This window comes from Salarias fasciatus, chromosome 14 (assembly GCF_902148845.1).
Source record: "Salarias fasciatus chromosome 14, fSalaFa1.1, whole genome shotgun sequence".
NCBI lineage: Eukaryota > Metazoa > Chordata > Actinopteri > Blenniiformes > Blenniidae > Salarias > Salarias fasciatus.
The window spans coordinates 9078248-9101513 of record NC_043758.1 but is presented as its reverse complement, the minus strand read 5'-3'; the positions used below and the strand labels follow the sequence as shown (position 1 = coordinate 9101513).

General features: G+C 41.5%; 3 protein-coding genes, 1 long non-coding RNA gene and 2 other non-coding genes across 7 annotated transcripts; 3 read left to right on the top strand and 3 right to left on the bottom strand.

Moving 5' to 3' along the window:
* Window positions 1-3564: 3564 nt before the first annotated feature.
* LOC115400820 (protein FAM98B-like) lies at window positions 3565-6486 on the top strand. The gene is made up of 8 exons (XM_030108868.1): window positions 3565-3712; window positions 3938-4041; window positions 4650-4775; window positions 4867-5114; window positions 5235-5312; window positions 5396-5512; window positions 5796-5942; window positions 6028-6486. Exons 1-8 carry the CDS (start codon window positions 3669-3671, stop codon window positions 6190-6192), a joined length of 1029 nt encoding a protein of 342 aa, XP_029964728.1. The 5' UTR covers window positions 3565-3668; the 3' UTR covers window positions 6193-6486.
* Window positions 6487-7862: 1376 nt separating this feature from the next.
* On the top strand, window positions 7863-11567 carry LOC115400832 (coiled-coil-helix-coiled-coil-helix domain-containing protein 2-like). Its single transcript, XM_030108883.1, has 4 exons — window positions 7863-8008; window positions 8870-9131; window positions 10690-10900; window positions 11209-11567. The coding sequence occupies exons 1-4, from the start codon at window positions 7959-7961 to the stop codon at window positions 11217-11219; spliced, it is 534 nt and encodes a 177-aa protein (XP_029964743.1). The 5' UTR covers window positions 7863-7958; the 3' UTR covers window positions 11220-11567.
* Window positions 11568-12306: 739 nt separating this feature from the next.
* LOC115400817 (phosphorylase b kinase gamma catalytic chain, skeletal muscle/heart isoform-like) lies at window positions 12307-19434 on the top strand. The gene is made up of 10 exons (XM_030108864.1): window positions 12307-12460; window positions 13816-13963; window positions 15854-16032; window positions 16110-16164; window positions 16249-16314; window positions 16397-16560; window positions 17587-17677; window positions 17997-18150; window positions 18315-18440; window positions 18607-19434. Exons 2-10 carry the CDS (start codon window positions 13881-13883, stop codon window positions 18871-18873), a joined length of 1185 nt encoding a protein of 394 aa, XP_029964724.1. The 5' UTR covers window positions 12307-12460; window positions 13816-13880; the 3' UTR covers window positions 18874-19434.
* An 86-nt stretch (window positions 19435-19520) lies between these two features.
* On the bottom strand, window positions 19521-21003 carry LOC115400839 (uncharacterized). 2 transcript variants are annotated; one of them, XR_003932824.1, is made up of 5 exons: window positions 20960-21003; window positions 20757-20861; window positions 20496-20547; window positions 19964-20043; window positions 19521-19694 (listed from the first exon to the last, which is right to left on the bottom strand). It is a non-coding gene; the product is annotated as an uncharacterized LOC115400839 (long non-coding RNA). The 2 variants fall into 2 exon arrangements; XR_003932823.1 differs by having other exon boundaries at window positions 20757-20983.
* On the bottom strand, window positions 19756-19892 carry LOC115401257 (small nucleolar RNA SNORA15). Its single transcript, XR_003932888.1, has one exon. It is a non-coding gene; the product is annotated as a small nucleolar RNA SNORA15 (small nucleolar RNA).
* LOC115401254 (small nucleolar RNA SNORA15) lies at window positions 20156-20296 on the bottom strand. The gene has a single exon (XR_003932885.1). It is a non-coding gene; the product is annotated as a small nucleolar RNA SNORA15 (small nucleolar RNA).
* Window positions 21004-23266: the final 2263 nt, after the last annotated feature.

Here is a 23266-nt window from a genome sequence, read left to right as displayed (position 1 = left end):
ATACACTGAAAGAGTGAACCAAAGTAAAATCCTACACACACTTTATCCAGACTGGCTTCTGAAGCACATCCGAGCCCAACAGGGCCGCACACTCAGTGCAAAATGTACATTTAAAGTTTTCTTTCTGTGTAGGTTCTGAAAAAAAAGCTTAGCTCTGCATTCAAATATCAAAAATTGGTTTTAGTTCTTCTCCATTAATCCTGAAGCCCCTTGAGAGAGGCATGAAGAAGGACGTCTGCTGGAAAGTGACACATATAGAACAAAATGTTTCAACTCTCATGAATAATCGATAACAATTTTCACTCCTTGCAGTCAGTGTTTCTTAGATCCATCTTATGCAGCAGTTTTATTATTACAGTGAATGATTTCTTTTTCTCTATACAGAAGACGTTCAAAAAGTCCTCCGTGTAGGGTTTCTGTCTGAAGAGGAGGCGTGTCTGCTCCCTCTGTCCAGACGCTCTTCACGGGTCAAAGGTCAGCCTCCACAGGTTTTCATGGGGGGGGGGGGGGCAGAGTCAGCCCAATAAAAGAGCGAGCATCCTGACGCATGGCGAGGCTTTTGTGGTCGGGGAGGCCGGGGCTTCTGTACATATGGCATCAGAGAGGAAGCACTGTATGTCAGGCCCGATCACGCCTCGGCGCCATTGTCCCCATTGTTCCTGCTCAGTTTATGGGTGGCAAGTGTGACGAGGTGGCTCGCACACAGCAGGGTCACGTGTTCAAACCAAGCTAATAAATCAGCCCGTATTCAAGCCTGCCCGCATGGGTGCGCGTGCATGTGCAGTCAGACGTAAGAGGCAGAGGCGCTCTTATTAAATATTGAGTAAAAGATTGAAATCTTACAGTAAATATGATGCATTTTACTGAGTAAGGACAAAAAGTGGAAGTCCCTCCTTTAAATTCAAGGGTTTCTGCAGGAAGACTTGCTGCAGATGGTGAGATAAAATTGATTTGATGCTGCTCAAGCAACACCAACAACCATAAAATCTATATATACAAACCATAAAACCCACCGCTCCCCGACAACAATAATTCTGTAAATAACACTGTCCATCTACTCAAACAGTTCTGCTGAGGCATCAGCTGCATCAGCAAGACGTGAGCTGAAGCTAAATCATGCTCAGTGTTAAAGGAGCATAAATATGATCAGTAATGATCAGAACTGAGTTGAGGAAGCGTGAATGACATCAAGATTGGTTCAATCAACCCAGCAGAGTTCATGTACAGACGGGTAATTTAAATACTCAAGATAATGCAGTTTACAATGTGATCCACTTAAGACCATAAATAAACTTCAGCTTCACCTCCATCCATCTTCTCTAATGCTTCATCCAGCTCAGGGTCGCAGTGCTGAAGGGACGAGACGCCCAGGACAGGCCAGCAGTCCATCACAGACCAAACACAGAGACAACCACACAATCAGGGGCAACTTTGAATCACTACTTAGTCTCAAATGCATGTTTTTTGACTGTGTGAGGAAGTCAGATTCACTGAAGAAAATCCATGCATGCAAAGAGAGAACATGCAAACTCCATAAAGAAAGCCTGGACCTGAACCAGGAATATTTGATAGAAAAAAGAAACCACGACTACATCACTGTGCAGCCTCTCAACAGTACTTTCACCTCTCAATGTCCTTGTTCATATATTTTAGAATGTGAGCACCATTATGCGGCTTTTGTGTGTGAAATATAGGCTTGATGTTAAGAATACTGACTGTTTTTAAGCTTTTGGTTTGAAGTCAGTTCTTTGACTGACAGTATTTGCTGAGATAAAGTCAGACGCTTATCATGAATTTTAGTTTTTTTAAATCTGTTTCTAATGTTGGTAAGTTTTTCATGGGTATAATCCACATTCTCAGCTCATTACATGAATGTATTTCCTGTACAAATGCATTCAATTTTAAAAGAATACAAACAGGTTCTCCAATAGTACAAAATTTATTATTAAACAGAACTTCTTAAAACACAGAATTTTTATATGGTCACCTGTATTTCAGAATCTTTTTTTCCTCCATTCAGGTCTCAAATGTAAAAATATTATGTGATGAAAGTACATTAAATAAAGACATTTTGTTGCATTTATCCTGGGACAGTCCATCTTTTTCATCTCACTTCATCATTTTTCTTCCAGGGTTTATAACTGGACTGTCTATTTCTGCATAAAATGATTTCAAATGATTCTTTGCCTTCCCTGTCACACATTCAAACAATCCTGCACAGGAGCTTGGTGGTAAAAGTGAGAAAACAGAAAACTTCCATTCTACCACACTTCAAAAACCGATGACCTGAACTCATTACAGTTGCTCATTTCAAGCAACAAAATCCCAGAACTGTTGAGCTGCTATAATCTTCCAACAGATGAGAATTTGACCAAATACCTCCCTCATTACCCCGGTAACTGTCCTCCTCACTCCTAGACATTTACAGACACTTGTTAAAAGAGGAGGGGATGCTGCACAATAGTACACATGGCCTCTTTCCAACTTCTTTTCTTGAGCTGATATTTTCTACGGAATCATAAAAGGTCTCAATTTCAAGAACTGATATGTTGTTTATGTTCTGCTGCGTACAAAATTCAAGTAAATATGATTGCCAAATCACTGCAGTCTGTTTTAATTTATCCAAGGCAGTGTATAAAAGTTTTAGGAAATCATGTCGTAAAGGAGGAAGAAAAATAAAAAAAGGAACACGCCAGACTTCCATGTAGAAATATCTCAGTTGTGTGTGTCAAAATAAGTGGACTGCAGTATAGATTCACAAAGAAGAAGCCATTTGGGTCTGATCAGCAGTCCTTTTGTGTGGAGATTGCAAAGTCATGCATTTGAGGTCTCTGATGCTCATAAGCATGAAATTGATAGTCATTAAAAAAAGACACAAGATGGATGGATGTGCTTGTGCCAGTTGTTTTGCTATATTGTGGATAATACTCGTGCTTTTTTGTGTCTAGTTAGTTACCCTTTGCTTCTACATTACTTCTCATAAGTCTATATTTATGTCCCTTGAAGAGTGTTTTTAATGTGAATATTATTTAAAAAGTAAAGTTGGGTGTTGTGTTTGATGTTTTAACTCTTACATGATACCTATGAATCATTAAGCAGAGTCTTTATGGTGTTGAAGGCAACACACTGTACTCAGAGTGAACATCTGCTTGGACACCAGTCCAGGACAGATCTCTGGTGACCCCTCCTGGACACTGCTGAAAGTGTCACTTTGCATTTTGGTTGACTCCTCGAAATAAATGTAACAAGTCACAAACCAAAATGAACTAAATGTAGAATATTAGATACTTAAACCTAAAATTATCTTGTGTTTGAGTCTGAGTTCAACTGTCTTAACGATACTGATATCTGCAGTTCAGGATGTAGTTGGTTTTACAGGATCAATTTGTTTGACTTTGATCACTTGGTTGTCAATAATTACAGAGGGATTGCCTATCAGTCTTAAAGGTCAGTGGGTGTGACCGCTGGCCAGACTGTCAGTGGGTGTGACCGCTGAATGGAGCGGAAGTGGGGCGGGTTGTGTGCCCTCCGGCCAGCAGGGGGCGCTGTGCGGCTCACCTGTAAACACGGAAGCAAGCAGCAGCCAAACTCAAACCGAAAACACGCTTCAAGTCTGCAGCTGTTTGTTGCCGCAGTGAGTGGATCCACCGTCTACCTCCACGGTGACGATGGAGAGGAGCGCGGGGACGATATTAGCTCTTAAATCTCTCGGGTAAACAACATTTAAGTGCTTTGCAAGTCCGCTGATCGCTGCCATCGGCGTTTTTATGAGTCACCCGTTTGACGCAGCAGCTGCTGTAAAAGTTCCAACCGGCTGTGATTTATAAAGGATAAACCAGTCATTCTGGGTGTAATTGTGTGGTTTTTTCCGGCTATATTTCATGATGTGTGACGCATGCCAGGTAACCGTCTCGTCTCGCGCCTCCTCCACGCTCAGGTACCGGGGCTCGTGCCTCTCGCGGTGCCGCTGTGACGAGCTGCCGTGTCCGCTGCTCAGCTGGCTGCGTGCGGAGCTCCGGAGCGCCTGTCCGGAGATCGGAGGTGAGGCCACAGGGGACACCTGATATTATATCATAACAGTAACCAAAAAAAAAAAAAAATGTCGTGTTCTTATTCAGTTGGCTTTGTTTAAATGTGTCGATTCTTGCTGATTTTATCATAAGTGTGTTTAGTCACTCAAGTAACATTGATCTTCATAAATAAAAGAAGCATCTGAGTAACGCACACCTAAAAGTAAAGTGATCTGAAGACTTTACTTTATGATCTTTTCAGGTTTCAGGCTTTGCTAAAGCACATCAAAAGACAAGAACAAACTACACTAAATGATATGCTCACACAGAACAATAGGAGATAAACAAGCAATAAACACAAGAGAGCTTCACGATAAGGACATTGGATCATCAGTCAAAAGCTTTGATCACAATAAAAAATTAGGTACAGTGTGCCATCAGTCAAAGGAACAAAAGTCCTAAGATATGCAGTAAAATGTGCAAAGATATCATTTTGATATAGATTCTCTTAGTTACCAATTACATTTCTGTATTTATTTACTAAATATCTCTACTTATACTCACATGTTTTGGTTTTTAAAGTCGTCTAGATTCACATGCAGCTCACATCAATAGTTGACTTGTTTACCCTTTTCTCAGCCTCGACTTCAACGGGTGACGTCCTGTTGGTGGGAGAGTTGAGAAACTTACTGTCGAGCTTGTCATCTCCTCTCGCCGCACTCACATCTGATGTGCTTGGACCGTCCGCACTCAGCAAAGTCACCGGTGAGATATAACAATCAACTGAGCGCTGTGATAGTTAGGACTCTATGTTCTCTGTGTTACCTTGATACGACATGGTTGTCCAATCCCGCAGACTTCCTTGTATCAGAGCTGCAAGCAGCTCGCATCCTCAGGCACAAAGAGCTGAATCCTGAAGAGTCGCAGCCAGCAGAAGAGTGTGAAAGGGAACAGCGAGTGAAGGACCTGAGCCATGAAGACGGTGAATTTGAAGATGATGACGGATCTGATAAGAGGAAGGCTGAGATGCAGGCAGAGTGGGTATTGCTGCTGCACGCCCTCGACATGGATACCTCCTCTCCGTTTGAAGATGTGCTGAGTGAGGTATGGTTGGTAATCAAGAAGGTTTGCATACTGTCATTGCATTGAATTTAGTAGTGGATTTAGGAAGTTTTTCACTTTATTGGGAGTTCTGAAGGATTTCTTAAACCTGTTTTTCTAAAGGTGGAGGCAAGGCTTTCTAAGCTATCTGGAGCCACGACAGAGCCTCTTCTGAAGTCCACCCTCAGCGCGGAGCAGTGGGTAAGTCCACATAGGTGATATCTGTTCATACAACATCAGGGATCAGGATTCCATCTAATGTGTTTGTTTACTCTGTTTTTCAGGAGCAAGTGAAAAAGATGAATGAAATGCTGTCAGAAGACTATCGGTGTCGCAGACAAATGATGATCAAACGCTTTCAGGTTACACTGGAGTCCTTTGCGTGGGGAGAAAAACAGACGGTAAGCACGTTTAAATCACGCACCTTTATTACTGTTTAACAGCAGGGCCATCAGAAAGGATTGTTTGACATTCGTTTATCATTTTTTTCATGACTGTTCGGGTATGAGTAGGTCAGATGTGTACATGCCGCTTTTACTTAAAAAATATGCTACTGATCTGTACAACACAGTCATCCCACGCCACTTTTACAGAGGGAAACTCAACAATTCCACATGAACAACCACAGACAATGTGGAAAGTTGAAGTGAAATCCAACATCTCAGTTCACTTTGTAATTTCCAGGAGCGCAGAGCAGCGCTGGACTCGGTTCCTCCTCTTGCGTCCCTCGCTGGCTCCTCTCAGGTGTCTCTCTCTCATCTGCTGGCTGCCAGAAAGGATCAGTCCTTCATTGATCCCGTCAAAGCTGGAACGAGCACCCCAGTCTACAAAGTATGACCATCAACTGCATTTCTTTGCCTTGTTGTTTCTGACTTCCACATAAAACTAATGTTCTGGTTTTCTTTTGTCCCACTAGATGTTGATGGGCAGCGTACCGGACAGAGGAGGACGACCTGGCGAGATCGAGCCACCGATGCCGAGGTGGGAGGAGAGGAAAGCCAAAGGAAACAAGTGGGGCGGAGGAGGCGGACATCGACATAAATTTACAGATAAGAAGAAGAAGAAGGGAAAAAGAGATTAACAGATCTTAGTTTTGAGTTTTTTAGCCTCACTAGAGAAGTGATCATGATTCTTTGAAGTTTTTGGAATGTGGCCTATGATGAAGTTCTCTCTTTTAAATCTGGTAATAATTTTTAGTTGGAGCAGATGTACATATTTGACAGTTTAAAATTGGAAATGCTGTCTTAAGAGCAGATATTTTTGTATCAGATTTTGGTTCATCTGAATAAACCAGGCCATGAATTATTTATTAAGAATTTTATGTATTGTTTTTCCACATTTATAAAATACATTCTCCAAGAATAAACATTTCAAACACAGAAACCAAGTCATTTTGTCCAAGTATTATACACATTTACATTTGTATTCAAAACACTGAATATTTTAGGGTTGTTCATTAGAAGAGGACACCAGAAAGCAAATGTAGGGTATATGCAGAGGTGGAAAAAGTACAAAAAAAATTTAATTGAGTAAAAGTATCTTTACTTTGCTTAAATCCTACTCAAAGTAAAAGTATCCATCTGAAACTTTCCTCGAGTAAAAGTACAAAAGTACATCTAAAATGTAATTTGAGTAAAAGTTACTTAGTTACACAAACGCGAATAGGTCTTCTAAGTTTGGCCAAGGGTTTTTGAGGTTTTCCTCTCTAGAAGTTGTAGCTTCTTCGGACCCTTTCTCCTCCATGATCTCCAAATTGACTGCAACATCCACTGTACAGGAGGCTCAATACTGTGACTGGTATTTTCATTTGCAATCACAGAGTGCATGTCGGTCAGAACGCTCTTAAAGGGATACTTCAACATTTTGGCAAATTGGCCCATTTAGCGCAATTCCTTAGTCATTTCGAACAGCATACTTACTTTTTTTGTGAGGGCGAGCTATTGTTTATTCAGAGGTGAGTTGGGGAAAGTTTTCGGGACGGACACAATGGAAGTGAAAGGTATTTTTGGTTCCCCTTGTCAAACTCATCAAATACACAATCCAACAACGGCAAAACACTTTGGTGGACATGTTATAATCCGCACATTTACTACGCTGTGAAATATTAATGAAAAATTACGAGATTAGTTGTTTATGCGAAGATTGCCAAGACGGAACTACTTACTAAACATGGCATCTGGGCATAGTGATTTCAAGAGAAAGTAGTTCCCAGTATTTGCTTCAGTGTCGTAACGCTACGATATTTGTTGGTGTTCCACAGCGTAGTGAATGTGCGGATTATAACGTGTCCAACAAAGTGTTTTGGGGTTGTTGGATGGTGTATTTGATGAGTAATAATAAAAAGTATAAAAAAGTTTAATAAAAATAATAATAAATAAATAAAATAATATAAAAGTATAATATACAATAGTGTTCTATAAGATATCTATGGAAATCGCATTTGTAGCGAGTGTTACATGATAAGACACTTACCCATTAGCAGACATTTATTGATACATTTTCCCAATTTTTAAAACAATTGAATTCTTAAATTTAATTTGATTAAAAAATAAACACATGTACCAACTTCTGCGGTGAATCCAGTATTCATAGGAACAGCTAAAATAAAAGTGTAATTATAGACAGAATGCTGTAAAATCGAATGAGGCAGAAAATGAGATATTTTTTTAAATTGACGGAATCGTGCCTGCTGTTTACATCACACCGGAAGTTAGCCGGAGGACAAATCATGTAACACTCAGAAGGTTCCGGATTATTCTAAGGTCGAAATCGTCGAGATCAGCCGTCAGTTACACGGTGATAGTATTTCTCTGTAAAAAACCACAGAAGCGACGTCTTTTATTGAAAATGCCCAGAGGAAGCAGAAGCAGGACGTCCAGGATGGCTCCCCCAGCCAGGTAACATCTAAAGATTTAGATTTATAACTCAAAATAGTTTGAAACGCAGAGAATGGTGTGCGCGATAGCTTTAAGCTAACGTTTAGATAACCTCACTGGGCTGGCGATGATCTGTTGTGTTCTGTAACTACTTCAATTTCTTTCTTTTGTTTAAGTATATCTTCTCTGTTTTATTCCTGGGGTGTTATATTTGTTCAGAAGTAACGGGGACGTGTCTTTTGGTCGGGTTTAATCGTCACGTGGTTATTTCCCTGTTCGTAGCTCTGTTATTAATCCAACACTAAAATCATCTGTTCGCTTTAACGTACAGTAACATCAAGCAAACGAGACGTATGTGACACTTTACTTTGGGATAATGTTATGTTGTCATTGTCAAAGTTCTCCTAACGCACGTGATTACTTAATGGTCGCTTTATCCAGCATGACAGTGCCCCTATGCAAAAACAGAACAAAACAGTCACACAAAGTTGAAAACTATAATAATAACATTAGTCATATCTTACTACCTCCAGATGTCTGTGTGAGGCATGCTTTGCCATCATCATAAAAATATTTATAAAAGAAATGACAATTGGAAGAATTTTGTGTATTTCTGCTGATCGGGACACTGTCTGTAGCACCAGGCTCCACACCTCACACAAACAACTTCCACTGACCTCAAATGACACTGTTTGCCACAGTGTCACACACAGAATGTACTCAGACATACAATGTTGCTATTATTATAGCTTCCGATACTTTAAAAAGTTGTTGTTCCAGCCTCCCAATGCAGGTGCATTTTCATCTATGTACAGGAAAGGAGATAAATGTAGATTCTAAAGTCTGTATTATACTGTAATAATAAGCACCTTCTCTTTACAGCCGGGCACCTCCTCCTCCTCCTCCCCCCATGGCTCGAGCTGCACCCCCTCCCTCCCACGCCCCGGTTCCAATGCAGGCTCCTCCGTCTGCTGTGGGTGCCCCGGCGGCAGCACCCAGGCAGCCGGGCCTGTTTGCCCAGATGGCCGCTACAGCCGCCGGCGTAGGCATCGGGTCCGCGGTGGGCCACACCATCGGCCATGCGATGACCGGAGGGTTCGGTGGAGGACATTCAGAGCCTGCCAAGCCTGATGTCACATACCAGGTAAACTGAAGTTCAGCCAGCCACAAGCCAGGAATAGTGCTAAGGAAGATTAGTGTGTCTGAATCTTACAGACCGATCCGTAAATTGGAAAGAGTAAACATTTTTTGTGTAATCAAAGCATGTGGGAGTGCTATCACTTCTAATTAATAAGTGTAATATGTATGACCTTATGTGGACTAATGATATGTTTGGTGCATCCTCTACGACAGTGTTTTTCAACATTTTTGGAGCCAGGGTACATTTTTTTCACTGAAAAAAAAATCACAGGGCAACTGAAAATGTTAAAAACTGAAACTCTGTACCTACATTAAGAAGATGAAATCAGTCTTGTCAAAGTGTCTTGAATCAAACACAAAGAGAAAAGTAATTAAGATCTTTTATGTAATAGTATATATATTAATAAAGTAGTGATAGTCATACTCGCTCAATGTGAATCTAATTCATCTTTGTGTTTTTTTTCCAACTTTACAAAAGTTGCCTGTTTCTTTTTGTGTTTATGCAGGTGAAAAAAAATTAAAAAAACAATGTTAATTTCAGTTCTGTATTTTCTTCACTCCTCTTCAGCATAACATTTTCTAATCATATTCTCCTGTCAGAGTACAAATCTGTGTACTGTTAGGAAAAAGGACCAAAAGTCATTTCCAGCTGACGTAGCAGCCGGAGTGACGGCCAATGTCCAACAAGTTGTTGTCTCTTGCTAAGTCGCTCCCCTCCACGCTTCACTCACACGAGGAGTGTTTTATTTTGTAAACCAGTCAAAAATCATATTCATAACCTGGCAATTGACACAGTCATTAGCCTTGGGAAGCTTTACATGCATAAGGAAATGTTCATGAAAACAAAAACAAATTTCTCTATTTTCCAATAAGAAATGTCACTATTTTGCATTCTTGCAACATGTGGGCCACAAGCATTCTCTCATGCAGATTCTGTGTATCTCATTTCTACATGTCTCATTCACACTTAAAGCATGATTCTGCCTTTACATGATCAACCTGCCAGTCACAAGACAGCACAGACACTCGACAATAGCATATTTGCAGACAAAAATCAATTCATTTTCAGAAAATGTTTTTAGATCAATTAGTTTAAATTGGCTAATTTTCAATTGCACAATAGTTGAAAAACACTGCTCTACGATACGTCCTGTCTTGAGTGAAGTATTCATTAACTGTGACCCAGTCTGTTTGAAGTAGATGTAAAAGATAACCAGCTGAAGCCTGCTGAGGTTTTCAAGTCTGTAGTAGTCTGGTAAGCTAAATGCACTGACACTTCAAAGATATGCTTCTCCTTCATTGTGACCTACATATAAATGCTCCCTTCACATGAGCTCCCTCCACAGTAGATGTTGATTTATTTTACTGATTGAATGTGCTTCAATGAACATGTCAGTCTAAAATGTGTTCCTTATATATTCATAATGTTTTGATTAACCACTGTATGAGGCCTTGTGATTTATTTAAACTTTGGAAGGACTGGTCATCCATTTTCTACAGATGTTTTTAATGGCGTGTTTATTGTAGATGAAACATCCTGCCATTTGTTCTGTGTATCCCAGGAGCCGTATCAAGCCCAGCCCATGTACCAGCAGCAGCCACAGCCCATGTACCAGCAGCAGCCACAGTCTATGTACCAGCAGGAGATGCCTCAGCAGCAGCAGGCCTGCTCCTACGAGCTCAAGCAGTTCATCGAATGCGCACAAAACCAGAGCGACCTGAAGCTCTGCGAGGGCTTCAGTGATGTGCTCAAACAGTGCAAGTTTGCTAACGGTGAGCGAAAAGATGCCCTTCAGTATATCATCTCTACAGTCTTTTTATTGCCTCTTTAAAGCTGTGTCCAGGTTTGATGTTGTAATAAAGATATGAATAAATGCCACCTGAATCCTCAGCATGCTGCCAAACGAGCTGTTCCATCAGTGAGCAGCTGCTGTCTTCGTTTTTGAGCTCTTGCAATATTCAAACTGACCACAAGGAGGCGCAGTTCCTGACTGCTTCACTTTATTTTATGTCCAGAAGGATTTTTAGTAAATCTGCCACCTGAGATCATCTAGATGTGTCAAACTTTCTGTCCTTCACAGGTCTTTCGTGAGATGGAGAGAAAAACCTGCAGAGAGATGACCGCACATCTTCTGGATACCAAGAGGGCGTCATTCAACAGAAATCAAAACAATAAACACGAGTTATTTTGAGAGTCGCACATCAGATAGCATAAATTATTTCTGCAGAGCTTTGTAAACATAGTCTTATAAATAATGTTTATATATTTTGGCATGGCTTGTTTTGAGTTGATTGTCAGTTGTAGTGTCTGTGATTTCAGTAAGACTCCTCCCGTTAGCTCAGGATTTCTGGTGCAATAAACACAATTTTCCATCTTCTGGATTCCAAGATGACAACATTCTGCTTGGAACTAGTCTGAAACTAATAAAGCACTTGGATCGTAAACAGACTGATTCCATTATTGGAGCATTTAGTTTCACCTGAATGTTCTGATCTGCCCGTCCTTCCTCTACACCAGGGGTGTGTGACCAGATCTCTGGTCCTGCGTGTTCCAGGTGTCTCCCCACTGTGACTGATTGCAATTACAGGCGCAGAACTCCATTGAAGACGAGCGGAAACCTGAGCATGTCTGCTGTTCATCGATGTTCATGCAGAGAAGACGAGTAAACTTAGTTGAATCACTGATCGCCCCCCTTCTTGAGTAAATGTTCGAATTGTCCTCCAAAAATACTTTCTCAGGGGACATTGCTTCAACTTCTAGAGTTGCGTAGGCTGGAACTGAGAGACGGGACATCCTGGACAGGTCACCGGTTCACCACCAGGCTAATAGGTCACCCAGTAACCTCAAAAGCATGCACAGGGGGTTCTTGGAAGGGGGCAAATGTTATCCTTTATGTGGGAGGAACCAGCTGTAGACACAGGGTAGAACATGCAAACTCCACACACATAAAAAAAAAAAAAAGCCACTAAAGCATGGAGCTGCTCCACAGCTTCTCTCATCAGGGTCCATCAGCTCCACCACGTGGCGCAGCAGCACCTGTCCTGTCACTCAGTCCGATGCTCATGTTGAGTAATGCTGGATCCCTGTAAGCGCAGCCCCCTCCTCCCTCCTCTCTCTCCCTCTCTCTCTCTTTCTCTCTCTCTCTCTCTCTCTCTCTGCGGACACGATGTGCTGCTGCCGCTCTGCTCTGCTGCAGAAGCAGCTTTTTATTTTTGGCATCTGACATTAGAGCTCACCCTCCGCAACATGGCAGGAGCAGCGGCGGCTCCACTGCGCCTCTGACCTCCTGCCTGAAAGCACCGAGCGCCTCCTCTCCCCGGCATGGACCCGCGGTGAGTGACCTTCCGCCTTTTATTCAGCTTAATTCACTCCCCGGGAGCCCGGGCAAGGTCAAACAGAGATCACACGGGCACATGCCGTGTTCGATAGTTTCCAGCAGAATTCAAGAGACAGTGAACATGTTACATCTTTTTATTGCCAACATCAGAGCCAAAGGAAGCTCAATAAATGCATTTAAACTGGTATTAAAAGATGTTCAACGTGAGAAGAAACCCCATTATGGCGTTTATATTTAATAAAAGTGTATAGGAAGCAAAACGGAATCAAAATGATTAATATTTATTGATATTTATTAGATGTTTCGGACTGGATGTTTGTTGAAAATGGAACAACATAGAAGGTACACACCACTGAGTATATCTTGCAATGTAATTGCGTTACATTACATCAAATAAATGAATGTTTCATGTAATTTGTATCAGGTAGTCCTCTGTGCATAAGGAAATCAATCAAATATGAAGCTAATTGTTGCACTGACAGAGAGTGAAAGATGAAACAAACGGTGTTTCTGTTGTTAAAGGAGGCGTACACTGTCACCATGCTCTTGAATTCAGCCACTCATGTCTCCATGGTTGGCACAGCTCCAGGCAGGTATTATGTGCTTGCCATCAGTTTACTATCACTGGTTTGAAGAGCTCACCAAATATAGCCAAGTGAGCTGTGTTTTACTGAGAGAACATGAGATCATCCCTGCAGACGGGATTGTTTACCTGTTAACTTTACTGGAATGTACAGTAGTAAAACAAGAGTTTTAATCACAACATGATTTAATTCACTAAAAGCATGGAAGCTCTCGAAGTGTTTTGGCACAGCTTGAATTACTCTGAATGTTTGCATCAGTTTATCGTTCTGATTTGTCATCATGATGTCTGTACGGGGTGACACAGCAACGCATCAAAGGGTTGGAAGTTATAGCTTTAAAAAATGCCTCCAAAGTCAAAAACGTGTGCAAATGAAAAATCTAAAAATGCTATATTGCAACCAGTGTGCACATATGTTTCTATGATTGGAGTGGATATAAAAATACGTAGTGGCGGCCTACAAACGTTTTACATAGAAATTATTTAATTTTCAGTTGTGATTGTATATTTACGCCCTTGACCTTTTCTCAATTCACTCTCTATGTTGTGTAACTGCCAGCTGATGCATGTGTGGAGCAAGATAAATTCCAAGAGCGTGAAAACTTACTGATAAGGATCCAATTCCAGCCGTGCAACAAAGCCTTCACAAGACTTGATAAGCAAACAACGCCTGAAGCCACGACAAACGCTTTCAATATGATGAAACGTCATGAATCTGCAGGAGAAGCCGCGAGGTCGGTGTCATTCAAACTGTCTTCTGTCCGCAGCCTGTAGCGAGCTGTAAGAAGAGAGCAGTTGTGTACATTCGGCAGTGAACCGGCGTCGCTCCATCATGACGAAAGAAGAGGACATCCCAGACTGGGTGGGAGCCAAGGAGTTCTACGACAAATATGAGCCCAAGGAGATCCTGGGAAGGTTTGTCCTCAACACACCCATCATTTAAAAAAAACTAGAAAAGTAAAAAGCCAGCAGAGACTGAAAGACAAGCTAAACCTGAGTCACATTAAAATCAAGAAGACAGCAGAAACTGTAAAGCTTTACTGAACACATACTTTTATTTTAAAAACATTATTTGAGCCTGAATTTCCACACAACTTTAGTATGTGGAGCCTGTTTGAACACTGCGAGCATTTTCAGGCTGAATTCAGGCCTCAGTTGGAGCAGCTGTCACTTTGAGAGAAAACCCTGCTGAATGGCTTGAATGAGCGCCGTCCCGGAGCCAGCTCGTTGCCATTCCCCTCCAGCCGCCAGACCAGGGGGCCGTTACGTAAGTCTCGGTGTCCGAGGAGGCTGTGCTCGTTAACTTCAACTTCACAAAGGTTTAGTCACGCTCGTGGTCGTGGATTACGTAATACTTTTCACCAATGCGGGTCAAGGGGTCGGCGGATGCGGACAATGAGCTCCTGCAGCCGGTATTCTCCACACGTTTCAGTCGCCAGCACAAAAAGAGCCACAAGTCAGCTCAGTTTCTGTGCACCGTTCCACCCCAGCTACAGCCTGGAGGGATTTAACCGGAAACTTTCACTCTAGCGGCCGCATGGTGGTGTAGTGGTTTGCACTGCTTCATTATGGCCAGAATTTCTCCAGTTCGAGTCCATTTGGAAGGATTTCTCTGTGCAGTTTCATGTTGTGTGTATTTTGGTTTCCTCAGAAGTTGCTTGTTGGTGTGGATAAGTGGTTGTGTATAGTTGTGTTTTGTTTTAGTGTGTTCGATCAGTGATGGACAGACAGACAGTCCAGGATGGTGTCTGTCTTTTCCCACAGTGAGCTGGGATCTTCTCCAGCCTCCACCGACCGGAACAGGATCAAACAGCATTGAAAGATGGTTGAATATTTACACTGACAAGAAGGTTTTTACTCAATGAACAATCATCACTCTGAAGTACAGATTCCACAGAAATGCTGCTCATATTTTATATTTATTTTACCCAACAGTACAGCCATAGGGACAGCAGCACTATTCAGCTTAAAAACAAAACAGTCGTTTTGCTCCTCTCAGACCGCAAAACAGACTTAACCTTCATATTGAGAAAAAAAAAATCTATTAACACAAAATCAAACTCCAGCAATTTTCTTTTTTGTTCAGGTTTACCCAAAGTGAACTTTTTGAGGTCAGAAACTGAACGTTATTGTAATGAAGAGAGAAGGGACAGGGCGCAGTAACACAGGATATGATGCCTAGAATCAATAATATTAAGACATTTCATTTGAGTTTCACATTTGTCACTTCAGAGTGAATTATAGTAAACAAAATGCTTTTCAAATTTTGTGTTTTATATATTTGTAAATATTTTCCATCTTCTCTTGTAGATTTGCTGTTTATGCTTTCTTTATGTAAAAATTCATTATGTAGAGCACATAACAGTCTATCATCTAACAATGGAGTAGAGGTTAATAATACTGTGAGAATATAAGTTTGATCTTGAGAGAAGTCTGGGAGCACTGTGCAGTTTGCAAATTCTCCTTGTGCATTCCTGGGTTTGCTTTTTTGTGGTTTGCTGATGGTTTAAAACAGTTAATTCTCTTGGTGTTTACGCTGTGATGGACTGCTGATCTCCACGGTGTGTCTTGTCTTCACACATATTCAGCTGGGATCGGATCCAGCACCTTTATTTTGCTACAACCCTGACAGGCACGTTATTCTGTTGATATCAAGCTGACACGATTGGATTAAAGCAGCCACTTCACCTCACTTTGACTTATCAAGCTGCTTTATTGAAATATGTAAGGAGAGTTTGCAGAATGCAAAACAAATCATCTGATAGTTTTATCCCATCCGTGACAAGTCTGCTGTGCGTCCCTCAGGGGAGTGAGCAGCGTCGTGCGCCGCTGCGTGGACAAGCGCACGTCTCAGGAGTACGCGGTGAAGATCATAGACATCACCCCCTCCGACAAGATGTCTCCGCAGGAGATCCAGGAGATCAGGGAGGCCACGGTGAAGGAGATCGACATCCTCAAGAAAGTCTGCGGCCAGGACAACATCAGTAAGATCGCTCGCTGTGTGGAATTCACACATGATGCGTCTCAGCTGATCCATTCATTCAGTGACTCTACTCTCTAGTCCAGCTCAAAGACTGCTATGAATCCAAAGCCTTCTACTTCCTGGTCTTTGACCTGTAAGTAAAAGCGTCATGAGAAAAAAAATTCAAAAATTACTTTTCTCCTAAACTATAAGCACAAATTTTACTTCCTTTCTCCAGGATGAAGAGGGGTGAACTTTTTGACTACCTGACAGAGAAAGTTACTCTGAGTGAGAAGGAAACCAGGTCAGAGGTCACAATGAAGACAAAAATGGTGAGTTTTATTGACGTTCAGACTCTGACTAGTGTGTGTTTGTGTGTGTTTCAGGAAAATCATGCGCGCTCTGCTGGAGGTGGTGCAGTTTCTCCACGCGCAGAACATCGTCCACCGGGACCTGAAGCCGGAGAACATCCTCCTAGATGACGACATGAACATCAAACTTACAGACTTTGGCTTTGCTGTGCAGATTCAGCCGGGCCAGAAGCTCAAAGGTCAGCCGAGACTCAGACAGTCACAGCTCAATGATAGGAATCAACCACTTTCACTGAAAATAAATAGAAACCATCTTAAGACATCTGAGTGTAACTGAAAGCTCAGCATGAGTCCAGCTCGCCTTGGACACTTGGTATGTTACGCTGATGATATGCGAGTCTCCTTCACTATTAAAGTTCCTGTATTTACACCCTGCGGAGCTGCGCTGAGCCCAGCAGCTGTCGGTGGTCAGCCGAGGGTCCGATTGCGCAACACGCTGGGCGCGCTCTTACAAAAGGTTAAGAAACAGGACACTGATCTATTTGCTGCAGTCTCAGACTCTCGCTGCTCATTGACCTTTCAGACTTCCCAGAAAGCTTGGGATCATTAGCGGGAACTGCCAAGTCCAATGGCACAAGAAGCCTTCCGTTTAGTTCGGCTGGTGAAAATGTAAATATGGATCACATCCAGTCAGCAGGAGATGTACGTTTCAATTCAACAAGAAAGCTTTACACTGTCATAGGGATAAATATTCCCTTTTGTTTATACAAATGCAAGTAAATTATATTAACAGTGTTGAGTACTGGTTGATATTCTAAATTTTAATGTATTTCAGTGCATTCAAGTAAGTTACTTCAATCATAATATCTTCTCAGTTTGTCTTCTATAACACAGCCGATACAAACAAACAAACTCAACACGACACCTGTTAATGGACCTTTATTAAAAGTCAGAGCAAAACACTGACATTGGACTTATTTGACCTGACTCTGGTGGAAGGGCAGGGTACACACCCTGGACAGACCCACACACTTACACACACACTAATAGTTTAGAGCTGGAGTCATCTAGAAGCCAGGTCTCCTGGGCTGCTTGATGTGGAAAAACATCCCATGGAGATCCCTGAATGCAGGGTGATATCCTTGCCCCTCCCCACAACCGAATCCTCAGAACAGAGTTCTGTAACTGTAAAGTAACAAATAAACAAGGAAATGCTCTGTATCTTTAGTAACTGATTGTTTTTCGTGTGTGTGTGTGTAATGCAGAGGTCTGCGGTACGCCGGGTTATCTCGCCCCGGAGATCATTGAGTGCTCGATGGACGGAGGACATGCAGGATACAATACAGCTGTGGACATGTGAGGAAATCAATCTAATCTATCTGAACATCATGCATACAAGCTCAGTTGTTTTCTTTTTATAATGCTTTCTGGGAAATTCATTACTAAATTGACTCATCAGTGGTGTTTTAAAAAAATAATTTACTTCCATGAAATGTCCTACTTTGAAATAGATACACCATTATAGGGTATGTTTAAAAAAAACAGCTATTTATATAGACATATTTGTAGATAAAAAGCAAGAATTTTCTGTTAAAATTGTAACCATCGCTTTAGGTTTGCTCATAGTGAGTGTATGCAGTGTGAAAATCATCTGTCTGGCTGCTCCTGTTTGCAGATGGAGTTCAGGGGTCATCATGTACACGCTGCTGGCCGGCTCGCCGCCCTTCTGGCACCGCAAGCAGATGCTGATGCTGCGCATGATCTTGTCGGGAAAATACGACTTCTCCTCCCCGGAGTGGGAGGACCGCTCAGACACCGTGAAAGACTTGGTGGGTTTGATGAAGACGGTTCAGGGTTTAAGTGCAGGAGAGGAGATTTTAGCAGAGAGGATAGAACGCTAACCACTACACTGATCATCTTGAACTCTGTGTTTGAGTTTCCACTGAAGTGTCTGTACCACTTATTAATGAAACATTTGGTGTGATTCTTTCAGATCTCTCGGATGCTGGTGGTGGATCCAAAGCAGCGTTTCACAGCAAGGGACGTTCTCAACCACTCCTTCTTCTCGCAGTACGTGGTGGACGAGGTGCGACAGTTCTCTCCATACAGGCGCTTCAAGGTGAGCTCAACCCCACATTATCTTTTTTTGTTAAAAACCTGATTTCCCCTTCAACGTGCTCATTTGACCTTCCGACTCGACGATCCTTCTCAGGAGTAGTCACAAACAACAGAATCCTTTCCACTCCGCTTTATGGCGTTAAACCGTGTTATTTACGTTCTCCCAGGTCATCTGCATGACTGTGCTCGCCACAATGCGAATCTACTGCAACTACCGCCGCGCCAAGCCCGTCACCAAAGAGGTGATCAAGAGCGACCCGTACGCCGTGAAGCCCATCCGCAAGCTCATCGACGCCTGCGCCTTCAAGATCTACGGCCACTGGGTGAAGAAGGGCCAGACTCAGAACAGAGCCGCGCTGTTTGAGAACACGCCCAAAGCCATCCTCCTGTCCATCGCGGCCGAGGCCGACGAGCCCACGCACAACGTCTGGTAACAAACCCCGAAGGACCCACGAGGAACACTTTCTCTTTACATCGTTTGGTAGAAAATATGAACTACGAATCACCTAGGCTTATTTGGATTGTGATTTTTGGACAGAAGTGGGACTGATTTACCTCAAGAACTGCCTTTAAATGTGGCAACAAGGAATCCTCAGTCACGGCTCACTGATGTGTTTTTAACTTTGCTGTTTGAATTGTCTCTACGGTGAATCAGGTGAAAACTGATTTGTTTTTGTGACAATAACTTATTTTTATTTTTCAATTTCTCTCAGAGATCAACCATGTTCATCCTGTTTGTAATATAGGTTTAAAATTTAGAGCACTGTGTAACTTTTCCTCCTGAGGAAAAGTGTCTGATCTATGAAACCCAGGCTGTGCAACATGTGGAAACCCAGTCGAGTTTAAAGAAGGCTGAAACTGTAAACCTGCATACTTGAAATGCATTGACAGTCTAACTGTGTGAATATTTGCCCATGAAGCAGGATGTGCTGACCAGGGGACGTTGAAAACATGAGCACTTTGTCGTATGTTAGAGAAGTATTTATTAAAACCGATTCAATTTGAAGCATGTTCAAACATTTTTCTGAGCTGCTGAGTTTCTTCAAGGCTTGACCTTCAGTTGAAAAGAGAGTCAGACAAGACATTTTTAAAGCATTTTTATTATTTCAGAAAAGACACAATTCCATTTGAACAAGTCAGAACAATCTTATGTTAAATTGCAGAATACTGCGTTGGTAAAAAGAAATTGAAAACATTAAGACACTGATCATAATTACCTCGACGGGAGTTTTCCCTCAGTCCGTTCAAGTCTTCCCTGCAAAATTCAAACAAAAGAAAACAGTCAATATAAACTCACAATGGATATCCTATTGAGCACTTGTACTCGATCCTGTGCAGCTGGACAAGACCATCGGAGGTGCTCGTCTGCTCATTTAGCGGGAAGGAGGCTTTTCTTTTGCATGGTGTCTGACTGCATCCAGCACAGATCAGCTGGAGCAGAATTCGGCCATGCCTCAAGAAGGAAACCGTTGTGCTCAGTGTAAGAATCACGCTGTTTGGGAACAGAGGGGAGGGTAAACCTACCAATATCAGGCTGGTCTTCAGAGTCTGCAGGTCACTCAGACCATCATCTGCGTCTGAGATTCCACAGATATTTACATAAGCTGCAAAATACAGACCAGGCATAAGTTAAAATGAAGAGCAACAACTTTTTTCATGCATTTATGATTACATATTTGAGACACTGAAAATTACAGCTGTAAGCGTGAGCTAATGACATGTATTCACTCTGACAAAAGAATGAGGCACATCAAAAGCACTCATATCCTTTAAATGGGTCAGTGTGTGAAATCTATCATTTAGCATGGTGTCTGACTGTGTTTACTATGTCAAGAGTAAAACAGAATTCAGCCATGCATTCACATTTCTGTTCAGAATTTTCCTCCTCTCGAGAAGTTAGTACCGCTCTGTCGTTACTAGTGAATTCCACATAATTTCAATCTACGTGTTAGGACGTAGAAATTCTTATTTATATTGAAAACTATGACAATATATCCAACTTTAGAATAAAACCAGTTTTACTGATAAAACGTGTGCTGTGCAGCAGTTGTTTTACCTTACATCTGAAGGTCATGGTATTTCAGGAAAGGGCTTCCTCCAGTGAAATCCTATACAACAAACACAAAAAATGGTATGCACTTCAGTCTTTAGTGAAGATTAGCCACGAATGTGTGTTCCTATAAAAATAAGAAATACAGACCACTAACAGTCACATCTACATCTACCGACAGACTAATTCTGTAAAAAGTTTTCCAGTCAAGTCTAAGACTGTCCTTTAAATTTAATAGCAGCATCTTTCAGAATGAAGTGGAACTACCTGAACGCTTCCTCCACACGGAGACGATCCACGTGTGTACCAGGCGCTCCACCCCAAAGGAAAAAACGCGTTATTCTAGATCTTCAGGGGACGAATTACCTGTAACTTTAACATTCCCAGGTCCAGATTGAGCAATCGTTCATTCCACTATCCCACATGAAGGCGAATAATTGCACAAATACTCAGCTAAGACAGAAACTCACCTCCCTCCACCTCTGTAGCATGCGTGGTTAGCATGTATGGTTAGCACAAGTCTTCTTCTACGGTTTATTTGAGAACGAGCATCAGCGCCCCCTGCCGCGAGGCACGTGAAAGAAACAGTGAGGGCAAGTGGTGTTTTACAGGGGAAAAAATATACAAACAAACAAAAACTCCCATAATTTTCGACACACAAGCCAGTTTCATTAAATTAAATTATTCGTTTCAATATTAGGGTGATTTTGAACTTAGTGTTAAATGAAATTAAAAGTGACAAACATTAAATACAATTTAAAACAGATAATTTCAGAAATTATGCCATAAATTCTTATGCCTGTTGGTCCACTTTTTGCAGGCCTCACAATGACAGCACAATGTTTCTCACCCTAGTCCTGCACCCTCTAAAATGAATCAGGCAAATCAACCTTTTAAACATCTCAATAATAGTGTAGCATGATTTACCAGTTATACAAGTCGGGTGTTTGTGTCTCATTTGAAATATTTTGTCAGTCTTTGCTGTTGCACTCTTGGATGGTATTCGGTGTGAGTTGAAGGAAAAACCTCACAGAAGTTCTGAATTCTCAAAATGAGAACATTTAGTAGGGCAAATGAAAAAAAAAAACCCTAAATCAATCAAACTCTTTCCCAAAAAACATCCCCTGCAGAGGGGGAAAAATGAGATATTACTCCAGCAAAATGGCTTTCAGTATTCTCATCTCTCATGTGCCACACACCACCTTACACACCTCTTCCTGCAGCTCTCATCACAGCCTTACTAAATACAGTGACTACTCTCACACCAACAAACAATGCTGGTTGGAGGAAATGTGGTGATCACACAAAGGAAAACACCAAATAGATCTGAAAACAGAATATACACCATAAGGAGAATCCACATACACCCGGTGTGACCTTTTAAAACTGTAAACAGTGATGGAACATATTCTGCATCCTGCTTCAGATGTTATGAAATGTGCACCTTATTTTAGCCTTAACAGTCTAGCCTTAACATCTGTGAACACTGTACTCTATAACCCCATGACTTGTGCAAGCACAAGTGTAATATTTTCTTTATCAGTCCTGGGGGCTATCTGTCCTGTTGAACTGCTATCAGTTTGTGTGATTTGTTCATTGAATGGTTCACTTGGCTACATGGTCAAAGCTTTTCACTTGGAGATACACTGTTTGAGCAGGTGTCCTCAAGGACTGTTGCTCCACCCAGGTAAACATTCAGCCATCATTTAGTTTGCAAGTGTGTGAGTCTCATGATCTGTTGGAGAGCTGTTGCCTTCTCTATTTGCACGTCATTATAGTTGATTGTATATTCACTTACCTCATCACTCCAGCCTTTTCTTCACAAGGCACCAAAAATATGTCTCTTTGTTGCTCCAAGTGGTTGTTTCTTTGGTGGTTGTTGTTCTCTATGAATGACTTTTTCTCTTTTTTCTTTTGAAAGATTTCTCAAAAGTCAGATTTTCCAAGATAACGATATGCAACATTTCCAATAATGTTTGACCACAGTCATTGATTATGGTCTTTAAAATCAAAAAGCTCACAAAAGATGGGTTTATGAGAATCAAAAGTGGTTGTATAAAATTTTCAGTTTGCATTTCCACACATCCCACCTTTTCTGTGATTGTATTTACATACAGTGCCTTTGTTACACATGAGTTATCTCAGTCCTCAGTTTGTTTCAGCATGAGAGAATGAAAAGTGCTTCCATCTAGTGCAATGGAAGCCGAGATTCCAGTTTTCTTTCACTCTGAAGTTAAAAAAACCCCTCAATTTCCTATTTCTAAATTAAAATGACGACTTTTGTTGAAACTGCAGTTTTTCATTAGATGTTGCAGCATGATGACACTTGGGTACTGAAAATGGCCAAGCAGCATACATCGTCAACAAAGATGAAATAAAAGTGTAACATAAATAGGTATATGTTGATGGATGCTGATGAATGTTGATGGAGATATTTACAGGGGCACATGGAAATACAGGCTGAGGCCGTTTCCTGGAAGAGGTCCCAGTATTGTGCCTGAAAATGTTTGCTGGTGCGTGTTGAGGTGTGTAAACATCTCTGGAGCAGCAGCCTGTAACTAATTTCCATGTATGGCTGCTGTGATCCTCAGTGAAAAACCCTGAAAAAACCTTTAACTTAAAGTGAAAGCAGACATATGCTTATGAAGTGTTTTTTTTTCTAATATTTTACATGGCAATCCTCAACAACTGGCTGGAACCCACCGGCACTAGCAACTTGTTAAAAAAAAGATTTTTAGTTTTTTTCTTGTAACTTTGGTTTGATTTCTTTTAATTGC